Source organism: Cavia porcellus, unplaced genomic scaffold (assembly GCF_034190915.1).
Source record: "Cavia porcellus strain 051 isolate PalLab524CR breed Dunkin Hartley unplaced genomic scaffold, mCavPor4.1 scaffold_2, whole genome shotgun sequence".
Classification (NCBI taxonomy): Eukaryota; Metazoa; Chordata; class Mammalia; order Rodentia; family Caviidae; genus Cavia; species Cavia porcellus.
In genome coordinates this window covers 15,366,531-15,391,789 of record NW_026947485.1, presented here as the reverse complement: position 1 = coordinate 15,391,789, position 25,259 = coordinate 15,366,531, and the positions used below count along the sequence as shown (strand labels likewise).

The following is a 25,259-nucleotide window of genomic DNA, read 5'->3' as shown; positions in this document are numbered from 1 at the left end:
GGAAGTAGTTTATATTTTTCTAGAATAGTCTTTAAAATTTCTCTTTTAATGCTTTTTTCTCATTATGGGATACATGGTTTATAACTATTAACTCTGATTTCCTGTGTAAAAGTATTATTTATATTTTTCCCTTGAATCAGAGGAATAAAGTAAAACTAGGTCATGTTTATCTTTAAAATAAAGTTGTAACTTTTCAAATAAATGCATAAATGCAGTCACTATTGTATTGACACTGGGATCAAGTTCTTTCTGTTTCTAGAACTCCACAGTATTCATACCACTTGATTGTAAGCATATCCATTGCATTCCACTACAGTGCTAGTTCCCTCAAGCAATAATCTGGTTATTGATGTATTAGTAAAGATATCATCAAAGTAGAGCTATAGGACCAGGTATGAAAAATTATATAACTGTACTTTTCTCTGCTTAACTTATCCCAAATTGGACATACAGTGTAGACATATCTGTGGCGATCCTATCCTTCACAAAATCCTTTAATTATGGGTTGAAATTTATCTTGAAAAATTTAAAAACTAATATTGGATCAGGAATTTATGGGCCAGACCTCAGTATCTATTAATTATGCCCCATTCTCCTGGAAAGTCAACACTGGGGTGAAGATTAAGATATCATTAATAGTGACAAGTGCAATCAGAAAAATTTTCCTAATATTTTGAGAGTGTCAGAAATAATTTATTGGAAATTTTCCTTTTAATCAATATGTACTTTTAAATTGTTATTTTAAATTTTCATTTTATGTGTCTGACATATCACTTTGATTTTAAATGAATTAAATAGAGTCCAGTGAAATGTGGTTCCATTTAGTAAGAGTTTTAAAGTTTTCTTTCATAGACAGTAGAAAAATCTTATAAGAGTATGGGCAGGGCAAAATGATTCTTATTCTTGAAAAGATGAATGTTTTTCAATGTTATGTTACTTTTTGAATTTAATTTCCTACTTTCTTGGGTGATCAGAGTCTGAGTTTGAAATAGGAGAAATGTGGCAGTTATTTGTGTTTTTCTTATGAGAACTTAAAGTAAGTAGGTGAGCCTCTTAATTTAATAACTTTAAGGATAGCATTAGGCTATTTTTAATATGTAAATAGAAATCAAAAATAAATTCAACATTTTTACTTTAACATAGTTCTATGAGTAAAACATTTAGACCAAGAAAAAAAATCCTGTGATTTTCTGAGTGTTACCATTCTGTGAAATTATGAAGCAAGGCTGAGACTTTACTAAGTATCACAGTTCATACTCAATTTGTACAAAAACATTGATAAAGGAAATGATAAATATATATGCCTTTTTATTTCCCTCTTTTCTCCATTTCCCCATCCCAGATTCTTTTCCTTGATAATTATATTACTAATTTCTCTTAGTTCATTTAATAGAAAAGTTGTGCTAATGTTGTGTGAACAATTCTTTCATGCCTATATCTGTATTCTGAGAACTATTCTGATGATAACAATAACCAATATATTAACCATTGTTACCTCCTATTATCTTGTTATGGAAGTTTGTTTTAGTTTTTTTCTTTAAAATAAAATTTTTAAAAAAAAGAACCAGAATAAAATTCAGTAAGATGTAAGCCATTAGGTGAGTAGAGGGGATTTGTTTTGTTTAATCCTGTTTTTCCAATGACTAATAGCCTTAAAATTGGTATTTCTTAAAAATAAATAAAAGATAAAATTTTGTTTCCAAATTTTGCTTCACTATTCATAGTTTGGATTAAAGACTTTCTGTTTAAATAGAGTAAAAACTGAGATCTGTTTCATTTTTTTCCTAGGAAAGTGATAGTATATTGCTGTTACATTTTACTCCACACTGTTTTCATATGCAGTCATGCCTAGGTAAAGGATATGTTTTGTTTTGAGAAATGCATCATCAGTTGACTTCAGTATTGTGTGAGCATCATATAATGTACTTAAGCAAACCCTAGTGGTATAGGCCTCCTCATGTGGCCTTGATTCAATCTAGATCCATGGTAAACACGAGCTATATGAGGCTATTTCCAGCATAACATGAGTATTGTTTTATAATAAACTATAAGTGTGACTGTATCCTAAAATACTAACAAAGCATATTACATATATAAATCATTAATATAATCATTTGTTGCCTTTACCAAGTATTATTTTCTGCATATAATTGTATGTGCTATAGTTTTATACAGCAGATAACACAGTAGGTTTGTTTATATCAGAATCATCAGATAAAGAATGCACTGTGCTATGATGTTAGGACAGTTAGGACATCATGAGCTGAGAATTTTTCAGCTCCATTGTAGTCTTGTGAGAATAGTTTTGCATCTGCAATCTGTTGTTGATTGAAACTTATTTATACAGTGTGTGACTGTATTTTTGCATTCAATTGGACTTCTTTTCACAAAATGGAAATTTTGTTTTGTAGTGTAAACTAGAAAATACATAATTCTTAAAAATCATTTTTGTGAAGGGCACCTTTCTCCATATAGGTTGATCAATTGGCATTCATAAAGGTATCAACTTTACAGTTTTGTTTATTGTAAGAAAATTGTATGTTTTGTGTACTCTGACCATTACTTAAATTTAGCTGAGGTTTAGGAGGCAATATATGAAATACCATTCTTTTTATTAAAAATATTTTCCTCTGATGTCTTGGCAGCTTGTTTCATAACAATTTTCATAGGAGATAGGTAGTTGGAAATGCATTCTCAGCTGTATGATATGTTTGTGATTGTTTTTCATGAAGATAAGTTTAAAAGAAACGCAGAAGATATCTGCTCAACTTCTTGCTGATCTATACAATACTCGCAACCTAATAGGTCATATTTCAGCCCATGTATTTTTGACAAATAGCTGAGCTCCAAAGAGCTCTGTCAGTGGTGCTGAAACCTTTCATGATGTATGAGCATGTCTTGCTGATGAATTCTAATGTCAATGTCTGTGTGATAGTGATTCATCAGGTTGTAAAATGTGTGTTTTGGAAATACACTAAATTAGCGAGTTCTACATTTGGTTGTGTTGAAATTAACACAGTTTGTCCTTTCATTTTAAAGAGTTCATAACAATTACCTTCCACATTGTCAAAAACAGCTAGGATTTAATTAGAATCTGTCAAGGTGGTCACGAAACAAATGTCTAATAGTAACAAATAAATTGATTTGACTACAGTGGTGGAAATGTTTACAGGCCAGTGACACACTGATAATATGCATCAAGCTATTGTTAGAAAAGTTAAACACCTGTTAGGAGGCACAACTGCAATTAACATGGAAGTCATGTAGTTTTGTAGAGATAAGTATCTTGCATTTAAAAACTACAGCTTATTAGCAAAATTTTCTATTATCTCAGAGTGCTTTTCTTTGTACAAAACTACATTTATTTTATAACATTGTGGTAGGTTTTTTGGTAAAAATGAATAAAACTCTCAATGATCTTAGTCCCTCCCCTACATGAAGTTCTTTCATTTTCTATATAATATTTTGAAACAACTAGTAAAGTTCTTGGCACTTCATTTCAGTGAGTTGGAATTTTTAAACTGTGTTATTTAGGCACCTTACATATATACTCTTGGAGAACTGCACTATAATGTTTTCTTTTATTCTAAATTAGTTTCGGAAGTGTTCAGTTAACAAACTGTCTTCTCAAGTTTTTATTGAACTCTAGAATTATCCCAATTATATAATTTTTACACAAAGATGAACAAAATAAAAGCAGAATTCCATAAAGTTCAATCTGACAAACTTTTTCACTAATCCAATATGTTTTATGATGAAATTCTGAAATCCTAGTTTTCAAATGGAACATGTTCCCTTGCTATTACTGAATCATAGCAGAAAATTATTTATTTATTTTAGTGAGGCTCAATAAGTGTTTAAAATCATAGAGAGAACTGAAAACTATACATAGATCATAAGTCCTACTGATATTTGGTAATAGTCTCTGCAGAAGCAGCAAGCTAAAGCTATGCTACTCTTAATTATTAAAATAAGACAAATTTCTCAGATATTGAATTTACATTATCTGAACTTAATGATTAATTCCACTCCAGGGCTGCTTTTTAAGAAAACCTTAAAGTGAACATATAATTTCCTGGGAGATGTGTTTTAGTCAATAAAGTATTAAATACAATATTATGTTTCCTTTTTAATGTTGGTTAAATGCTAAGTTCCATTTGTGCATCATTAAAATGTAGTTACATAACCCATTAAAGTGTGTAACTCTTAGCATTCCAAACTTTGTTATGGAAAACACTTGAAAACTTTAATTTGAATGTCTGATCAGTTATTTCCCAGAAATTATTCTTTATTTATAAACAAAACAAGACAAAAGCAATTGATTTTAATCCAAAATGTATTTTTCCTTATAAAAGAGGTCCACATACTCACTGTGTCTACTCTACAGAATTTGTCCTTTTTATTACACCACGTGTCAATTAATTTTATCTGGTCACTGCAAAAACTCGTGGCTAATATGTGTAATACAACACAGGAGGAGGTATTGCTCAGTTCAACTACTCTTATATACTTAAAAAAAATACAGAAATGTTTTTGTCCACTTTAACTGTAGTCCAGACATAAAAGTTACATGAAAGTTCTAGAAAATGGAATTATTTTATTTGGTTGCCACTGTACCCTTTGAAGCCAGTTAATTAAAATGCTGAACTTGTACATATTTCCACTGGTCAGAAGCAGCATTGGTGAATCTTAACTTTCTTTATAGAAAGTATTATTTCTCTTTCTATTTTTTAGCACAACTTCAATATTGAGTTTTTCTTTGAAATACGTTTATTGTTTTTTAAAAAAAATTTTAGGACATATTTGTTGGCACACCTATAACCGTTGCTTTCACTTCCAAAGATGTACTTTTTTCATTGCCTGCTTCCCAAAGGTTTATCAGAGGAGGATAAAGCTCACTGAATGCAAAGGTAGGTTTGTGTAAGTAATTCCTCATGTAGCTATGTCCGCCATCACAGTTCATTTCTTGAGAGAGGCAGGTGAAAAGACACATCACACCGATAATCCCCAGAAGGCCTCCAAGGCAGGCCATTAATATCGTGGTATTACCCTTTTCATATTCCTTTCGATCCAGGTCTGAAGCTTTTGTGGTGATGTTTACACACTGTGTTCTGATTTTCTGATAGATGGTGGGAATATCAATACAAATTTTATACTCAGTGGCTGGGTTTAGATGAGTAAGATTATATACCTTGACATCAGCTGGTATCCGAGCACTTTGGGCAGCATGAAAATTTTCTGTCTTGACAAAGGCGGTCCATTTAACACTGGATTTGAGAATTTTGGATCTTGCTTTCCATGACACCAGAACTGAATTGGCCCGAATATCTCTTATTTTAATATTCAAAGGACTGTTGTTATCCTGGGGAAAAGAGCCATCCACTTTTATCATTACAGACTTCAAGTCAGCACCAACAAGGTTAGTTGCTATGCAAGTATATAAGCCCCCTTCTTTTGGGGTGATACCACTTATATCTAGTGTGCCTTCAGAATGGACATAGAACTTGCCTGTCAGAGTATTCGGCAAGAGCTTTTGACCAGAAGGCGTTATCCAGTAGATTTCAGGCTGTGGTTCTGCAGTAGCTCGACAGTGAAGAGAGACATAGCTATTAGCTCCAACATCCAAATTAGAAGGAAAACTCTCAGGAGCTATAAGAGGGAGGCAGATTTCCATCATGTCTCTGAAATGCACTTGTCGGACATTCTGGCCTTGGAATTCAGGTGGATCCACACAGAACAGTGAATCTGGCTCCATAAATCGAATGTTGGTTTTATTCATATTAATCCAACGAATGACACAGTCACACCTGATGGGGTTGCTGTGAATGCTGACCTCTTTGAGGTTTGGCAGTGACTCGATGGTACCGTGGTACAGGGCGCTAAGAGCATTGCTATTCAGCATGAGTGATTCCAGCTTGGGGAGTCTGAAAAACGCATTAGGGTGAATGTAAGACAATCGGGGGTTGTTAGTAGCTTCTATTTTTCTTAAGTCTGGCAAGTTATCCACAGCAAGACTGTCGATGGAAATCAGCTCAGGCATATTATTTATCCCCAACTCTTTTAAGTGTAGCATGTTGCTGAAATCACCCCTTCGTATTCTATTAATAGGATTTTTATTTAGATCTAAAAATTTGAGGTTTACAACTTTTTGAAGAGCAACATGGGGCACCTTAATAAGCCTGTTGTCATAAAAAGAGATGCTTTCTAAGTTTTCAAGTCCCACCAAGGCATTATCGGGTATTTCAGTGAGATTTATACCAGCTATAACCAGACTTCGAAGATTGATAAGAGGCTTAAAGTTCATGTCTTTAATTTGTATGATGGGATTTTCCCCAATCATCAGAATCTCTAAATTTGGAAGTGCATCAAACCACTTACTGTTGATCATCTGCAGTCTATTTGAGTTGAGATGAAGTCGAAGAAGATTGTGTAGGCCAATGAAGGCTCCAGGTGAAATTACAGAAAGCAAGTTGTGATTAATATAGAGTTCTTGTAAGTTACTCAGACCAGACAGACATTTCTCAGGTAGTTCAGTAAGTTTGTTTTCCTCTAGGTACACAGAAAGAAGTTGAGACATCTTCTTTACATTAATATTAGTGATTGAAGATAAATTGTTTTGAGATAAATCCAGGCCAGTAAGGTTTACTGGAAAGTCTGTGGAATACTCAATATTTGCAATATTGTTAGTCTGTAGAAGCAGAATCTGTGTATCAGCAGGCAATCTGGCTGGGAAATTTAAAAGACCTAAATCATTACAATCCACTGTAGATGCTTCCATATACATGGATTTGGGTGTAAACCAAGGCCTGATTTCACATGTACATAAGTGTGGGCAGTCCACTTTTTTATCTACAGCTTGTACTAGTGAAGTGATAGCTAGGCCAAGTAGCACATGAATTTGGAGTGGCATGTCCTTCATCTTAGCTTTCTTCTTCAGAAATTTAATGGGCCCTTAAGGATTCCACAGTTGCTATTAAGTTCAGTAAGAGCTGACTGATACAGAAAATACTTGCATTTGTCAAATGATGAATGCCAAAGCACTGTGGAGTTTTTCTTCATGGATATAAGTGTGAGTGCCACAATTGTATTGACCAAAAATGTCATGCATATTGGATGAAAGGAGGTCACTGTTTCCTTGATGATAGAAAATCGACGTACTTTTTGAAGATGGTGTATGTATAGATGATCACAGGAAATTGAGCAATTCATTTATTTAGGATTGTACTATTCAGATCCCATGGTTGTTCAGTCTTGCAGGAACAGCAGCGTTATGCTAAGTGAAACAAAATAAACAGTAAAAGAAAAAAGAGAAAAATTATTAGTACAAAGGAAACAACCACAATTAATATCCATGGACTATATCTAATTATTTCATAGGTAAATGATACTCTTAGGGTCTACAGTTATTTCAGTGTATTTTGCTGACTGAGATTATGACTGTTCTTGAGAGATCTTGGTCCAGACATTGGACAGGCTGACAAATTTAATCTTTAGGAGGCTGAAGTTTCATGAAATGTAATAAATTCCTCCAGAATTTTTCTGTTACTTCAAATTTTTGCTTACTTCTACTTTTAATTTTAGTATATTTTTTACAGTCTTTCAATGATGATGGCTTATTTCTTACTCTTCAAAGGATAAAATGCAAAGGTCATAAATAGTACTATTCTGTTACAATCAGCTGAGTTAGACTATAGTTCCTTGTGCTCTTAGGAGATAAAATTAGAAAAAGATTGTAAAATGAACTCCAAGTAGTGACATTAGCTGGATTTCTCACTTTCATTCACACTTATCTCCATAGTCTCTTTTGTATAAAGTTACCTGAATATTACATATTTGAAAAGGTATTAACTTACTTACTGTAAATTTACCAGGGCATTATGATCTTTAACTGAAATTTAGATTAACGTTTGACTGTTTTATTTATTCTGGAGAATAATTTATGTTCCATTAGTCACTAATAAAAGCAACTTTATTATATCAGCAAAGCAAGCACTTTGATATTCTTTCTTTCACATGGACCAATGTCTTTACACCGCAAAATAATCTGAAAACAAGCTGCCATTGTGATGTGCACAGGGTTTTAAAATAGCTCCCACTTTTCAGTGTATACTTTGCCCAGTTGTACTGCTGGCGAGCTCACCCTTTGGTTGTGCAGGAAAGTGGGCACACAGAGAGGCTCTTCCTCCTGCGTCTTGTTGCTCCCAACAATAATGGATTCTATAGTCTGTGCATACTCTCCTTTTTCATCTCTGCCCAGTACTGACTGAGGATATGATGAGGTTGGTGCTTCAGCATAGACATAAATATGTCTGGGGTGTGGTCTCTGTGGAGACACAGAAACAATACTGTTTCCAGTATAAAAACAAAACAAAACAACAACAACAACAAAAAACAAAAACAAACAAAAAAAACCCCCTTGTTTCCTAAGATTTTAAATACAGTTCAAAGTCACACTTGATTTGCCTCTTTTATTTTCATAAATGCTGATTTTGCCTAAAAACTAAATCAGGATATTCAGAAAACTACTAAGTTACCTTAACTTAAAGGTTTATTTACTGTTTTCTTCATTACTGTATCTATTTGCTGATCTGTAGTTCTTTTGTGTATGTTTTTAGTGAATATTCCAGCTATTCTTCTAATCTACTTTAAGTAGATTCTAAGCCCTTTGGTGATAGAACTGGCCTCTGAAGCCTTCCTCAATCTGGGGTCCTGGTTTTTCTCCATGTTTACCCCATCTTTCTCTGTTTTTCTGTGTGTAATCTCCTTTCTCAGTAGATATATTGGTCTTTTCCCCTGTTCTTGCTTTGCGGTATGCTTTTTTCTTTGTTTTAAAGGAACTTTTACTGTTCAAACGTCACTTGAAACACCTCTCCTCTTGGAAGCCTTTCTTCCACATACTCCTGCCCACTCTGAGCTGCCTACCTGCCCAGATGCTAGTAACATCCCTGCCAGATCACTTCCTAGACTCTCATCACACATCAAATTCTTTGAGAGCCTGAGATCTGTTAGACTTTTTATTCTCAGCTCCTACTAGGGTTATTAATTGAAGGATAGTAGATGCTTAAGAAATGTGTTGTACAAATGTTAAGTGCATTTTATTAGTAAATTTACATATGGATCATTTTAGATAAAATTCAAGTAATTATTTTGTTTGATTTTCTGAATTCATTAACTGCTTTAACTTGTGTAAGTCTCTTACAAAAATGTGTGCTACTTGTATTTGTGTAAAATCTAAATGGAGTCTATTTTAATCATAGCTCATTCTTTAATTTATTCTGTCAACGTTTCTTGAGCATCTCCTGAGTGTAGCTTATGGAGTTAACAGCTAGACAAAAGATGACTGAGTTACAGTCACTTCCTTTAGTAATCTTTCTGTCTGGAAAAGGGGCCACAAGTAACCTTATGAGCACCACTGCATATAAGAAGAGCCCATGGGAGGCATACAGGACAGGCAACTGGATAAAATAATATAGAAACCTATCACCCCTTCATGTCTAAAACACAGAAATAGCCTAGGTAGAAAGTACAAAATATATTTCTATATTTTTGCATTCCTGTAAACTACTCAGCTGAGAAGGAAAGAAACTGTAACCTTTACCAATCAGTGGGCTGGATCCACTTTTCCAGCTGAGCAAAGAAGCACCCATCTCTTCCTTTATGTTAGCCAGAAAATTGGAAATATTAAAGATGACACATTATCTTTGGGCACTGATAACCTAATAATGTTGCTTTTTATTTTGATATTATGCTGGTGAATATCTTTTAAAATTTATATTTATGTTTAATTATAAACTCTTTTCTGACTCCATTTTATTAATTTATGTAGCCAAATACTTGAAATAGCCACATATCAAGCTAGATTTATCCTGGAAACTTTTGAAAACAAGAATTCTTAGAAGTGAACAAATTCAAATTTCATTTAGGTCTGGTTTATAAAAGAAATTGTCAGTGTGCGAAGCACAATAGAGAATATAGAAGTTTAATCACTACAATATTGATTTTTCTTCTGTCTGTGGAAATTATCATAGTGCTTTCACTAATAGACTATTTGACATGGTTTTCTTGCAAGATAATAAGGCAGTAATGACAGTTTTTTACTCTTAGGGCTGTACAGTTTTTAAAGTTCTTTCTTATTCATTGACTATGTTAAACAATGAGCTTGTGAGAAAGTTAGTGAGATACATCTTCATTTCCCTGTCCCTTTTCAATGTGAGGGTACTGAAACCTTCCATTACTACAGTTTAATCTACCTGAGATCTTATCTTACTGAGATCACACAGCTAATACATGATGGGGTGAGATTGGGACCAAGGCTTTCTCCTTACACCCTCACCTGTTGCTAGAAAGCTATCCTGCATTCATATAGAGAAATGAGATGATTTAAACCATTACTTAGTACAATGATTTCATTTCTTAAGAACAGTTTGTATTACCTTGATCTTCAGAGTTTCAAGTTTGTAAAATTAACTTTGTCAATGAATTAATGACTATGATGTGTTTCACACAAGTTTAACTAACAAGGGACTAATATACAAAACCAAAATCCCAAGATAGTATAATAAGCATGTATTACTGAGAGAAGAATGTGCAAAGTCTGGCACCAAACCCCTTCCTTGAACCTTTTCCTGATAATTTCAGTTACCTCTACTTGTGTCTGAATCATTTGTTTGTATTTCTTTATTCCTTAACTAGCATGTCATTATTAAGTATTGATATTCATTAGATTATTGAATTATTCATTGGCATTGGAATGTTAAATCATTTCTTTAATAGATATTGGTTTATTAGATTATTATTCTAGATATATAATATGGTTATTGTTATCAAGGATGGTGTTCAACTCAGTTAATCAGTTTAATTGGTTGACCAGTATCTACCTCAGTATTTAGCTCAGTGGCACAAGCACTGCTTGGCAATTGTGAGGTCATAAGTTCGATTCCTGTTACCAAAACAACAGCAACAACAAAATAATTGGGATACCTAAACAAAGGATTGTTAATTGATGGTTGTCAAAGGTGTCTTTCTATAACTTCTGTTGAATGATAGCATGTGAAATAGCAATTACAATATTTTAAAAAATTAAGTATCTGCCAATGAATGACATAGTCAAATAACAAGAAAGAAATGCACCTTCAGAATTTTACATAATTTCTCCTCTATTTCTGTGATATTAACAGGCAGAAAAATCAGTCATATTCCACTATGTGACTGACAAAACAGAAAATGATTTACTTTAATCGCACTAATTTAAAGCATAACTGGTCTGTAGAGCCATCTTTTGGCATCACCACAAAGACAATTACTTCTGTTTTTGGCCATTGGGGTATTTGGGCTAGAAAATAATATTGATTGTACTGATTTTAAAAAGGGGGTTTCTACTTCTTTTTTGTATATATCAATGTAATAATGTTTTAAAAACAATTATGTTTTAAAATCATGTCATTTAAAATAAAATAATCACTGCAATCACATTCATAATTTTTTAAAATTTAAATTTCCCATTCTTACTTTTCTCCTCCCTTTCTCCCATCTTTCTGCTACTTCTCAATTTCAAACACACTGAACAAAAAACTGCTTGAAAAGCATTTTCAAGCTCACAAAAATTTGAGTCAAATAATTATTGATATACTTACATAATTTGCCACACAGCATCAATTATCAGTGATCTTTTCTTCTAAAACAAGAGTAAAGCATCATATTTCAAAAGAAAATCAATACTTGAACTTGGGTTTTCAAGGCTCAAAGGTTTACGGCTGCCAGGAAGTTGCATGGAGCCTGGTGTTTCCAGCCCAGGGGCTGCCTATAATAACATTTATTGAAGAAAGAATGAATACAAAGTAGATGATGTATAGATGAAATATCTTGTTTTGTTCATTAAAACATAGTAATTAAGCCACAGCTACAGATGCTACTAAAAGTAGCTGGGTTTGTATGAAATGATTCTGTTTTGTAAAAGTGAATATTCATGTGATCACACTCTTAGGTGTTTTATAACGCACTCAGAGTTAAGTAATGTTCTTTTCAGTTGTTTTTGTTTAAAACTATTTTAGGATGTTGTTTATATCTTCTGTTATTTTTAAAACATGTGAATCGTCTGTAATTTTAAATAAAATAAATTGTCCGTGTAAGTTTTGATGTTTACTTATTTATTCATTTTGGGGGGTACTGAGAATCAAACTCAGGACCTTGCACTTGCTAGGCAGGCACTCATGCTCTGAGCTATATCCCCAGCCCATTTTTTGATGTTTAAAAGATAATACTTTTGAAACATTAGCAATGAGGAGCCACATCTTTAAATGGTTTGAGTAAATGTCTCTCATACAGAGTTGGCCTTGATACCCCTCATCATTTGTCCTCTCTTTCATATATTCATCCACTCAGTCTTCCAATGAATATTTGTTGAGTGCCACCTAAATCAGTCATTCTTCCTTGACTTTAATATCTTTAGGTTATAAAATTTTTTAAAGTTGTAAAGTTAGGAAATTTCATTGATTGAATTTGTATTGGCCTACATAAGCCTTTTCTGTGGGTTGGTTCAGAGGTTATTTTTTTAAATTTGAAAAGCACTTGAAAATGTGGAATTTTCCTAATACAGACATCCTTTTGTGCTGTCTGAGTTTTTCTCACAGTATTTTTAATTCTTCTTATTGGCTCCACCATGCAGATTTTGCCTCAGGAAGCACCACAGGCCTAAAACATTTTATATGGGACATTGACAGCATGATGCCTCCGAATTTAGTCCATTAAAAGAAAGCAATTTTAAAAGTTCTCATATCTTATATTTATACCTGTGGACATTCGTCATAACTTGAGATTCCTTTTTAGAGTAATTTTTAGGTTCCAGTATCTAAAAACGCAGAATTGTTTCCAAACGTAGTTGCATATAGAATCTTTTACTAAAGAGCTACTTTTTCTTTAACAGAGAGACTGTCATTCTTTAGTTTCTCCATCTGATTTTTATTATTTATGAAACATTGATTGAGTACCTACTCTTTGGCAGGCTCTCTTATGGACACTGGAAAGTCAGCCATAAATAAGATGAAATATCTGCTCACCAGGCTCTCAGTTCTCGAAGGAGTAAATAGCTACAGAGGATTCTGCACAGTAAATCTGATTTATGATAAAGGTGTTCGTGGTGGTCTGTGAGTGCAGAAAGAGGGAACACTTAGTTCTGACTGTTCTCCAGGAGCAAAGTGAATGTTCTTAGGTCTTTTGTGATGCTTGTTAAAAAAAAAAAAAAAAAGTTACCTGGAATGTAGTGGGGAAACAGATGGATAAGGGGCTTTAAAAGTCTACCCTTTCTCAGTTGAATTTGCACAATACCGAAGCTTGAGAACACAATGTACCTCATTATGTCTATTAAAATAAAGACTACCCAGTGCGGAAGAGAAACATTTTGATACTCAAGTTTAAAAACTGGTAGCAGTACAAAGTTGCCATGGCTACATTAAAACCCAATTTTTCCTTTTCTTCTACACCAAATTGCTGGCTAAATTCATCTGTAGAAAGAACTTAAATTCTGTTCTCCCATTATCTGACTTGATATTCCCATGTAAGATTTGGTCTTTCTTCAATTCTAATTGGAGCGTCCATGTCCCAAAGTAACTTGAGTTATACTAAATGCACACACTAAAAGATGGCTCTTTTTTCCAAGTACATACTTATTGTCCCATTTTCTCAAACCTAATTATATGAATTGTGTTTTGGCTTTCCAAAATTAGCTTTTTAGAATGGACTGATGAGTGCTATCCTTATATTACTGACCACTTAGGAAGAAACTGATACATATAAGGAACATTTGGTTTACATGGAGAAACAGGGACCAGATTTAGTAGGTGACTTTGTAATCGGGGATAGGACATTTTACTTTCCTGTGTCTCAAATTATTGATCATTAAAATGTATTCATTTATTAATTTTGTGCTTTGCTTGGAGACAGGGTCTTGCTATGTATGTAGTTCAGCCTACCCTTGAACTCACTGGTTTAGCCCAAGCTAGCCTCAAACTTGCAGCAATCTGCTTCCTTAGCCATCATGTTGCTAGGATTTCACTACCACACCAGTCTTTGTTCTTTAAAATTTAGAAATTGTGTTACAAGATCTTTAGATTCTCTTACATTCTAATTTTACATGATATACTACTATGTGAATGTTCATTTTTGTGTCATAACAATCAGCTATGTGTTTACACTTACCTGATTTCAACCTCGCTATTATAATATTCAGTGTTCTAGTCCTTTTATTAACAAATTAGGATCAGTAAATTTTAGTCATTATAGTGCTGTAAGGCTATCAATTACTTACTCTTATTCCTATTTTATTTTATGATTATGTCTACACTATAGTCAATGAAATAGAAGAGTTACTTTAGTCATCAAATTAAGGTAAATTAGCTGTAAGGGAGATTAATTGCATGGATTTAGTTCCTTTACCTATATACAGGCATGGATTCCAACCCTTTCTTTTTGCTTCCAAAACTGCTTAACCACTGAGCTTTACTCCTCTCAAATGATTATTAAAACCCTACCATTCACCATTGTATCTCTTCACACAAGTGTTTCCTTCAGATGATCAAGTACATTACCTTTGTTGTGCAGATTGTTGTGATAGAAAAATTTTACTTGGATGGAGTTTAGAAGCCCACGGGGTTGGGATTTTCACAGTTGTTTTCAAATTGATTGTTAGCACCTTATGAAACCCAAGCGATTTCTTGGGGAACTGTCCTTATAGGAAGTCTGCATGAAGTCTGCTTGTAACAGCAGACGTGGCCATGAAAGCTGAGTCTCAGGAGTGTTTCCTGTTCATGATTTCAGTATACTCATAAGTTACCAGCTTGTCATAACAGTGTCATTTTTCATTACAAAAGGAATTTGGGTTTATATTTATTTTTAATTGTAGTCTTTGCTCAACTGAGCACTTCATTAATAGAATTAAATGTGAAGTTGATGTTTGTACTTGATTAGCAAAACAAAATGGCATTTCTAAGCTATAACTTTTCTGTATGCTTGTATTTCTTTTATAAGCATCACATCATGTATTGGGAATCTCTAATGCACTAAATGGCATAATGGTACATTGTTTAATATTGTTTTTGAGCCAGTGGATTTTGATTGCCTCATTTGCTTCTTTAACTTCTCTTTTATGATTCCCTTGGTGTGTAGCAAGTGTAGTCCTCTCTGGGGAAAAACACTCATTTATGCATTATGCTTAACACTGACTCATCTAAGATTGATATATAATCATCTTGTTTTCCACATTAAAATACAGAGTGATGGAAAATTCGCTTCCGGTTATAACTGAACTATAGCCTCTATATAGGTGATGACCTTGTGTTAAATTCCCAATACTTCACGCCACAGAGTCGTATGAAGTATGCAAACTCAAGAAATAGGAGGAGACAGCATGACCATTAGTCACTGCTTTGTTACAATGAATGTTGTCTTTACTGTGATTACATATTTTGTAGCAAGCTTAAATACTGTCAAGTATTTGAATGTATTTTGTTATACAGATGTCATACTGCACTTGAATAGAAGATGACTGTATTTACACAGAGTTCAGAATATTTTTAGGTTCTCATCAGGCTTATTTACTTTATTTTCATGTGTGTAGAAGTTCAGCAGTGCGTGCCAATTTCAGTAGGAGCAGTAGTAGTGAATAAAAGGCTCTGAAGACTTCTATAAATTTATGAAAAATTCAAAGGCTATTTTTTACCTGTACATCAGGAACTTGCATACACATTTATAAGGAAAATAATTGTTCTTTTGGCCAAATTTGTGTATAAATGTACAGGTGCTCATGTGCATATGTGCACTATGATATTTAGGTTCTGCTCTGGAAATCCTGATGTGATTGAATAAATTTATGAACTATAGTTCCTCAGCAGTATTAATACATTAAGGATTCCTATTTTTCCCAATTTTTGTTATTTTCAATAGGTATTTTGTGTGACTGATTTAGCTAGGTAGCAATTTTCTCCGCTCTGCTCCTCTCCCTCCCACCCCTTTCCCTCCTATTCCTCCCTCTCCCTTTCCCTCCCTTCCCCTCTTCTCATCTTCTTTTCTTTCTGGATTTAAGCTCTTGCTATGTAACCCAGGATAGCTCAGCTACCCTAAGTGTTTGGATTATAAATAAGAGCCACCGTGCCTGTATCCACTTATGTTTCAGAGTTTTCACAAATATTACGAGAGAATCATCCCCTAAATATCCTTTCATTATTTCTTTGACATTTTTGATCATTAAAACCTTATTCTTATCATCCAGTTCCAGTTTACTTGGGAACTAGTGCAGTGGCATGATTTGTGAAGGCAGCCATCATTTTATGTGAAAGGCATTTCCAGCTTGATTTGAAAATAGTTTCTCTGGCATACTCCCCTGCTTGATTAGGAAAAATGCTTATATTGTGTCTCTCAGCATGATGATGGATTGGAAATGCATGTCGCATGTAGACAATTATCCTACACTTCAGATGAAAGTATTTGGGGTAATTATCTAGATAACTCAAGCAATTTTTACATCATTTTCTTCTGCATTGGCAAACAGTCAAGTATGGTAAGTGTTTCTGTCCTTTGATTCTTTGTTACAATGTTTTTTAAAAAAAAACAAAGAAACAATGCAAATAGAGGTGAGTGTATGTACAGGCACACTTAAATTGCCTTGTGCTTCCTAAAATTGCAAGCTCTGTCTCCTCAGGGTGTGATATATAAGAAGACATGATAAACATACACACAGAAAAGTGGTGTATTCTTATCTTCATGGCTACAAATAAAGGCTTTTATACCATTCTCAGGAGAGGTGGTTTGAAGCAGATATTTGTCATAAAAAATGACAGGAAAAAGGTATTTCCTCACACTTGTACTCCTCTTTTGGTTCAGTTTTGGCAGAAACAAAGTCATTGATTATAGAAAAGAAATGAAACTTCAGGACAAGTGTCCAGTGATATACTACAGATAGTGAATGAAGCATAGTTTAGTTACAGTGTAATTACACAGACCTCAAAATCATATTTCAAGGAAGAATCTTTCTGTTGACAGGAATGCACAGTAGATGGCATCCCTCGGGGTGCTTCAATGTCCGTATCTGAGGCAATAAATGTATCAGTTCTCATTGCTATTGACATAGACTATCAGTGTTTTTACTAAGAATTGGGAAAATAAAATACATTTGGAAAGGAAGTAAAATAAAAAGATCTTCTGCAGTCAAAGGATTTCTTTACATGCAAGAAACGAGTGAATAAACCTAGCACCACACTCTCAAGGGTGCCGTGGTTCAGTCCCTGACTGCCATGAATTCAGTGATGGATGGTGCTTTTCTGCTATTGCGCCTAAGGGACTGGACCATGCCCTTGTGGGCTGTACTGTTAGCTCCTCATGATGACCACTGCATTGTTTTAACTATTTTCATTTTAAAACCTGTGCCAGATTTTCTCATGTTCTGTGGTTTCCTCTTTGCACTCTGGACAATCTGCTTAAAACAGCATTGCTATATTTGTGTCCAGAGACTACAAGAAAGATTTTAAAATAGAACAACAAAGCCGCCACTGGAAACTTGAAAAAAAAGTTTCATGAATTACAGTTTTATGTTTTGAAAGTACATCTTTTAAACAAGGCACAGAGGCAGTTTTCATGTCTGTGCATGTAGTGAGTACAAATCCATTGCTGTACATGGCTGTGCACATGTAGTGAGTCAAAATTCATTATTATACAGATTGTGGCTTTCCCCTAGCACTTGTGTTGATAAATGCATAATTTGCAAAGGCCCAGAGGCCCTTTGAAGAAGTCTTTTTTTGTGGGGCAGGGGTATTGCTGAGGATCAGGGCCTCTTATTTCCTAGGTAAATATTATACCACTAAGCTAGGTCCCCAGACTTTGAAGAAGTCTTAAATAGCAGATTGAGTTAGTTTCTGAGGCGCACTGGGTAAGTCAAACTTTATTATTCATTTCTTGTGGAAATCAAAGGTACTACTTGCAGGTTAAAAAATTGAATTTGTTTTTCCTGTAACCCAATTTATATCTACTTAATTATAAAGAAGTCTAACAAGAGCTGTGATTAGTTTGGGGTTAGTGATGCAGCCTTGAGTTAGACAACCTAGTGAGATTTGATTGTCTATAACTTCATTAAATTAAAGATTATTATTGATACAAAGTGACAGGTTTGATTGACATTATTTCTACTCATGAAGGACTATAGTGAATTCTACTTCAATAAATTCCCAATCATGTTTGATCTCTATCCCATAAGGACCTACATTTGGGTTCTGAACACTTGAGGAATATGAGATTCCTCAAAACACTAGCATAAGAAAGAAATACACATTGCCTTATAAGTGTTGAATAGAAACAACCAAAATTAAAAGAGAAATTTTTTAAAAAATTACAATTTCTTTGAAATGGAAAGTAATATAGTTTGTGAGGCCTACCAAATTTTAATTTTATATTAATAGGTAATATAGACCTCTGATAGCATTGCTTCTTATACAGCAGCTCCTCATGAGGAGTGTGAATGCTATGCCTCCTTACACACCTTTCTCAGGACTGCGCGTGGCTCAACGAGGCAATGAATGTTCTGCAGCTTCCCAGAGAAAAAGAGTTCTTTCAAATAAGCCTGTAAATTCGCATCCACTTTATTTAGCAGCCTGTTACTCATCTCAGCCATTGATTAGATAAAAACTGAGACAAATCACCTGTTTGGAAGAATTTCATAGTAAACTCCCTGTGGATAATTTCGGATTATATTTCCAACTATCAGTTTATGCTGAGAGCACTATAAAATAGCTTCAGAGGACAGAACTCAATATGTGTTTATAAACAAGTGAGCAATATTTGATTATTATGTCTGAGTTATGAGAAGCTTTCCTTTCATAGTTGTGTGATTCACAATCTGGAATCCTTTCAATTTAATTTGTGGCTTTCACTGTACTATTCTGTTGTATCCAAACAAAATTATTTTATAAATTTATGTTATTTTATTTACTATTCAAGTTTATTACAGGAATATTTTATACAACTAAGTTAAGAATTATTCAAGTTTAATTTTATGTTATGAAGAAAATTTTATGGAATCAAAAAATTGTTTTTTGATTTTGCTTATTTTTTTCTTATCTTATATTTAAATTTCATAGATTTTATTCAATATAGATGTACAGTAAAGTTTTGTTGAGTGTGGTGTGGATTGGGAGTTTGGCATCCAAGCTGAAAACAATATAAATCTTTCCCCCTAATTTTTGCTTATTATAATTTATGACACTGGTGAGTAGAATATAATTTATCTTTGTGATAGCTGTTCTATTGTTTTGTTTTATTTTCTTGGAAGGCAGGGTATTGTTTCAGTGAATAAAACGGCCCTAAACATGTGAAGAGAATAATTAAGCTTTCTGCATAATGAAAAATATGCAATGAATAGTTCTGTTTTTGAGCCTTTTTTAAAAGGACTGATTACTATCAACTGGATGGAGAAATACAAATTAGAAAAAAAAATTTCTCTATTGTAGACTTAATTTCAACATGTGTGAATAGGTCAGGTCTTTGATGCTTACTAAACTTTGCGTATTTAAGGATAGTTCTGATCCTAAAGTTCTTTAAGAGCCTTGTCATTTCCATTAAATCAGCAACAAGTAACACAAACATCTACAGTAGCCACAATGATGTACTACAATTCAGCTCAACATTCATATCTGATCTTACTTGGTTCCTATAATAATTCTGGTAGCCTGTGCAGTAATGCCCACTTACAGATGATAAAAGTGAGCCCAGAGAGATTTATTGTGTTGGTCACAGCAGAAAGGTCTGGTGATGATACCTGAGCTTCAGTCCAAATCTCTGACTTTATCACCAATCATCTTTCTCTTTCTGTGCTGCCTAAAGCTTTATGTTACAGACACATAAATGCTGACTGACCTACTTAGCTGTTATTAAACAACCAAAGGACAGTTCGTGTAGTTGTTACTAAAAGCCCTTCATTTTTAGCCCTATTTCTTCTTCATTTCATAAGCATACATGGTGATATTTTGTTGGTACATAATGAAATTAAATGATGCTTCTTTTAAAAAGTTAATTATGGAAGAAAAATTAACTGTTATTTTACAGGTGGCAATGAACATGTTAAATTGTCCTGAAATCGTGGTAGAAATCATAGATACTTGTTTTTTTTTTTTAATTTTGTCTTTTAAATCTTCCACTTACTAATACTTTATTTGTGGATCCCTGTAGGAAAGTAATGGCAAATCATTATTACCAGTTTTCTTTTCCTTGTATTATAGAGCATCTAACACTCATAGAGATAATTTGGTTTTGTTTATTGCTGCCTTCCCATTCCTTCCACTAGAATGTTAGCTTTCTTAGTTTCCTGTTTTATTCATAGCTGTAATTCCATAGTGTCCCTGGAGTAGTGCCTGGCATTGTACTTCAGTAAGTATCTACTAAATAAGTGGGTAAGTGGATACCAGCTTTTCATTGTAAACTTTTATAATTTTTAAAGTTTTTTATACAAGGCATTAATTTATGACTTGCTGATTTCACTGATTCAGCTTGTATGAGGAGATTTGTTTTTTCTTGATACTGGGGATCCAACTCAGGATGGAGCTTGCAAGGCAGGTGCTTATGCCTCTGAGCTAAATCCCCAGCCCCGATGAGGAGATTCTTGAATGATGGCATAAACTTGGAATGATTGTGTGCGTGTATGTGTGTGTTTTTTAAATTCAGGAGAGATTTTAAGATAGGTAAAATGATTATACTACTAATTCTATTAGTTCTTGGAACAAAACAGTTATCATTCCTGGGATTAGAACAATTTTGTATGTCTATATCTGGCAATCTGAATAACTCTTTTGAAGCTGTTGTTGTTTATATGTCTTTTTTTCTTGTATCATTTCGTTTTGTTTTTTCCCTCTTTAAAATTAAAAATAATTAAGAGAGTACACAACTGTCACAAAATCTTCTTAAAAACTCTAGCATATTTAAAAAATATTACTGAATTCAGATGGCTGAAAAAGAATCAGAAAAGCACTTGTAATCTAATCACTACCATTATAATATCTTGAATAAATTTATTATGAGAGAAATAATGGAAATATTGCTTTGTCTTTATATCTTTTTCACTCAGATATAATTTTCAATTGATTTTCATAGGTTACACTCTTAGTACTAGCATATTGTGTTGAGTATGTCAGTTATCAAAGTTTATTTTTGGAGAACACAGGAAACCAAGTAAATTGTCCTATAATATTTTCTTAATGTCTAGAATGCCAAAAGCTTTAAAAGCAATGGAAAATTATGTAACAACAATGAAAAAAATCATAATAAATGTGAAATAATTGAGTGTAAATGTTGAGAAAAGGGCTCTTGCAAACTGGTTTGGTATCGCTGGAGGCCAGATCTTATTTGTTGTTAGTAGATAGGGACGAGTTGGAAAATCATCATTATATTGACAATCTTTGAGTTCTGTGCTTTTAGTGAAGTCTGGTTGGGGAAAAACTCTGTGCTAGAAATTGATACAGAACATACTGAACGTTATGGCAGAAAACACCTTCGTAATGATGTTGATACACATTCAGTAAATGGGAAAAAAAGGCTGATGCAAACCCAGACATCTGCTGTGAATCAAGACTGAACAAATACTGTTTTCTGGGGTTCTGCAGAGCCCATTGATCATACAGCACATGATAAATGAGTAAAATTTATATACTGTTGAAGGTTTGTATACTAGATTCTGTAAAATTATCAACAGAATTGAAAGCAATATGGTATGACTTAAGAGTTTTTAAATGTTGCAAATAAATCTTTGGGAGTTCATTATTATCCAGCAAAATTATTGCTCACTAGATCTGAAATAGCAAATCTGTGGCCTTGACATTTAATCAGAGTATGAAACACATTTATTGAATCTCATATTTGAGATTATTACTTCAGTAGCTCTCCAATTAAAGCTGTGGAATTTAGAAATTCTTTTCAGATAGTAAAATACAAAATACTTGTTACACATGTACAGAGTTGTTTTATCCAATGCCTTTCCTTGAACATGCTTCTTTTGTGTTTTTAATGAACAGAACTGGCTTTAATGTAAGTATAAAAGAATTACCTGGATATTTTTAAGAGGTTAAGGAGTTGGAGTTAGCAGGTGGATAATGCTCAGATTCCCTGTAGCTGAGCAATTATATGTAAACTATTTATAAAAGAATGTTGAAAGGAAGTTTCTACCTCGGTAAGGCTGGTATTGTAACCAAAGGCTATGTGCTTGTGTAATTTAAATTGTCTGACCTTAAATGAAAACTTTCCTTCACTGTGTTTAAAAAGGAAGGAAGGGAGGAGGAGGACAGAAGGAGAGAGGAACTGGAGGCGAGAAAGAGGGAGGGAGAACGGAAGGGAATTTCTGAATTTCTGCTCCCCTCCTCTATTATACTGTAGTGAGAGAAACTCTTTAAGTACTGTCTATTCATGAGCATCTGCACATCATATTGCAGCTTAACTGTCTCTTCTCTGATTTAATAGAAACTTTGATTGTTTTCTAGGATTTACATCCAGAGTAATTGTTTTTGCATTTTAATATAGAAAGAAGTAGATTGAATAAATGCATAACATATTAGAAATGCTATTAACCAAATGATTCTATGTGGTGGCGCTGAATGAATGTTTTCCTTTACTCTTCTGAACAAAATACAGATTTCTTCAATTATTTTTAAATTGATTGTTCTCTATTGTTGCCCAAGGAAAAGTGGAAAAAAATCTATTTGTGGGTTGATTCCCTTTCTTTGTTATGATTAACGGTGCAGCAAAACACTAATACAGTGTATAGTTAGATACTTCTTTCCCCTCCCAGATCTCTAAGGGAAATTTTTATCTGTATTGTGGATGTATAGAATTTTTACACATGGGCATTATTTTCTGTTATTATTATTTACACTATAAATTCCCATTTTCTTTTAGCAAACATATTTCACCTGTCTTTGCCCTCCTTAAATTCATGCCTCCACAAAATGGGCTCTTCACTGAAGCCTAGGGTTGTGAAACCTTCCTGAGAAAGTTCCACAGGACTGTGGTGCTGAAAGTGAGACACAGCTAACTTCTTTTTTGGGTGTGAAGTGACCTGTTTTTCCCAGCTTTCTCAAAATTAGTGAGCTTCCAGAGAAAAGGAATTTCAAATTTACGTTCTCACATCAGGCCAGTACCTGAGAATTTTAAGAAGTTGTCAAACCTGCCACTCAATAAGGAGAACAATGCCTGGAATTTTTATTCTTTCAGTGCTCAAAACCTTAACTGTTCAGGTGCTTTGCCTTTTGTAGAGGTGGAGAAGAGGTTGAGTAGAGTGGGATGAGTATCTTCCCATTGTGAGCACATAGGTGTTAATTTGCTTGCTCTACGTGCACTGATGTATGTGTTATAAATTTGGAGTAACTGCTTAGAATCCATGTGAATAGACTATATGTTTCTAAGAAAATCAGCAGTCTCCTATTTGTAGAAGCTCTTGCTTCTAGTCTAGAAAAATAAATTTGCCTTTACTAGTACATTAAGAATTGAGCTGTAGTGGATGCCTGTAAGTATCAGGTGTGGATTGGATTCCTATCTTATGGAGTTGAACTGGTTAAAAAGTTATTGATGATGAAAATGGGCATTCTAGAAAAGGCGTGGCCCTACCATGGTCATGGGATTCAGGAAATCTGTGATTATCTCTAAATTTTTATGGAGTTTTTTCTCTTTCTTTTGTGTTTAAATTGGCAATGTATAAGTGAAAAGGACAAGATGCAAGCTCATTTTTAAAGCTATGAGAAAACAGACCTACTGTAGGAATTATTTTTCTAGGATGGGCAGGACAATAAAATACATGCTATATTGATGTCATAGAAGGTTTGCTGAGTCCCACTGACCCCAGCAAGCTAAATAGCATGTAACAGTTGCCCCAGCAAACATTTTTTTGTGATTTGCAGAATAAGGAAGTGAAGATATAAATTGTAAGTCAATAATTTTTTTTTGTCATGGAAGATGATAGCATACACAATCTCATTTGGTCATTGTATAATACTTTTGAACTGTTAGAATCTCATCAGTTTTTTTCAATATGCTATCACAAATGGAATATCTCATGTTTAGGCTGAAAATTTTCTGGGTTTCATTCATGATGTTAACTGGAATACTACTAGGTATCAGATTCATAGACGGTTGCTAGTGCAAAATGAAGGCTATTTGATGTCTGTTTTGTAATTTTTCAGCATGTTGCTACACATTTACTAAAGAAAATGGAGAAGAATAAAGCTAATTTTTAAAGGCACTTTAAAAGGCTTTGTGGTTACTGTATTGGGGAATACATGTTTGCAGGGTACAGAGGTAAGGCTTCATCTTTGTCTCAGTGAGAACATCGCTATGGAAATGGAGTGCTGCACTGGGAGCTCCTGGAAGCCCACAATTGTGCTTCTGCTCTCTGTCTTCTGACACAAAGACTGGACTCAACTCACTTCTCCCCCATGACATCTGCAATTCTCCTTCCCTTACTCTTGATTTTACCCCTTCTTATTTATAAAACTGTCCCCCATCTCTGCTTTTTTCCCATCCCAGTATCTGACTAGATATTGTCCCTGTTTCCAATGCAATGAGAGCCTAAATATTTCTGTTCATATTTTTAAATTGATAAGAAGTACAATATACAACATACTGGGAATTTGTTAATGTCTCATCTCCGTGCTTCGTTGGCAATTTCCTCTGTATTTTACATCCCCACTGCTAACCTTCATTTTTTCTGCATTTAAAATCTTTTTTTTTTCATCATTTGCTCCCCAAAGCCAAAATTGCAAAGCCCAGGTTAGAAGATTAATGGTGAGACTATGATTTAGCATTACTTAGTACTATTGTCAGCACTTATACTAAGTAGTTTCCCTTATCCCCTAAATATTTTTAAAAATTGATAAGATGGTATTAGTTATTGAATTCACAGAATAAGGACACTACTCATCAATATATGAACTTGGAGTACTCACAACAGAAGTGAGAAGATTTCTAGAACAAAAGATGACATTTGGTAAAAATCAAATCAGAAATTTTCATTCTCTATTAAAATAATATTAGTGTGAATTATAGCACTACAATATTAATGGGGAAATGACACAGAGACAATGTAAGAAAAACATTGTGACTTGCATTTCTATTGGGGGTTTCATGATGTCTTCTCTGCAAAATTGTCTTGAGATGTGAAAAATACAGGTGTATACAGGTACACATGAATGAATGATGAAAGGATAGAAGTTTCAACAATAGTCATTTCCCTAGCAAATTTGACT

The 25,259-nt window shown here is 33.8% G+C and overlaps 2 protein-coding genes across 7 annotated transcripts in view; one reads left to right on the top strand and one right to left on the bottom strand.

Moving 5' to 3' along the window:
* Immp2l (inner mitochondrial membrane peptidase subunit 2) overlaps positions 1-25,259 on the top strand; it is an 878,014-nt gene that overhangs the window by 456,055 nt on the left and 396,700 nt on the right. The gene's annotated exons all lie outside the window — the stretch shown is intronic.
* Positions 4,319-25,259, bottom strand: part of Lrrn3 (leucine rich repeat neuronal 3) — a 33,352-nt gene continuing 12,411 nt past the window's right edge. The window contains exons 2-4 of one of the 4 annotated variants that reach the window (XM_023565095.2): positions 11,634-11,800; positions 8,141-8,323; positions 4,319-7,273 (exon numbers count right to left, since the gene is read on the bottom strand). In XM_023565095.2, the coding sequence (XP_023420863.1) occupies positions 4,793-6,919 (2,127 nt within the window). In that variant the 5' untranslated portion in view covers positions 6,920-7,273; positions 8,141-8,323; positions 11,634-11,800 and the 3' untranslated portion in view covers positions 4,319-4,792. The remainder of the gene's footprint in view (positions 7,274-8,140; positions 8,324-11,633; positions 11,801-25,259) is intronic. The other 3 variants (XM_063238725.1, XM_005003623.4, XM_003469868.5) reach the window with 3 other exon arrangements.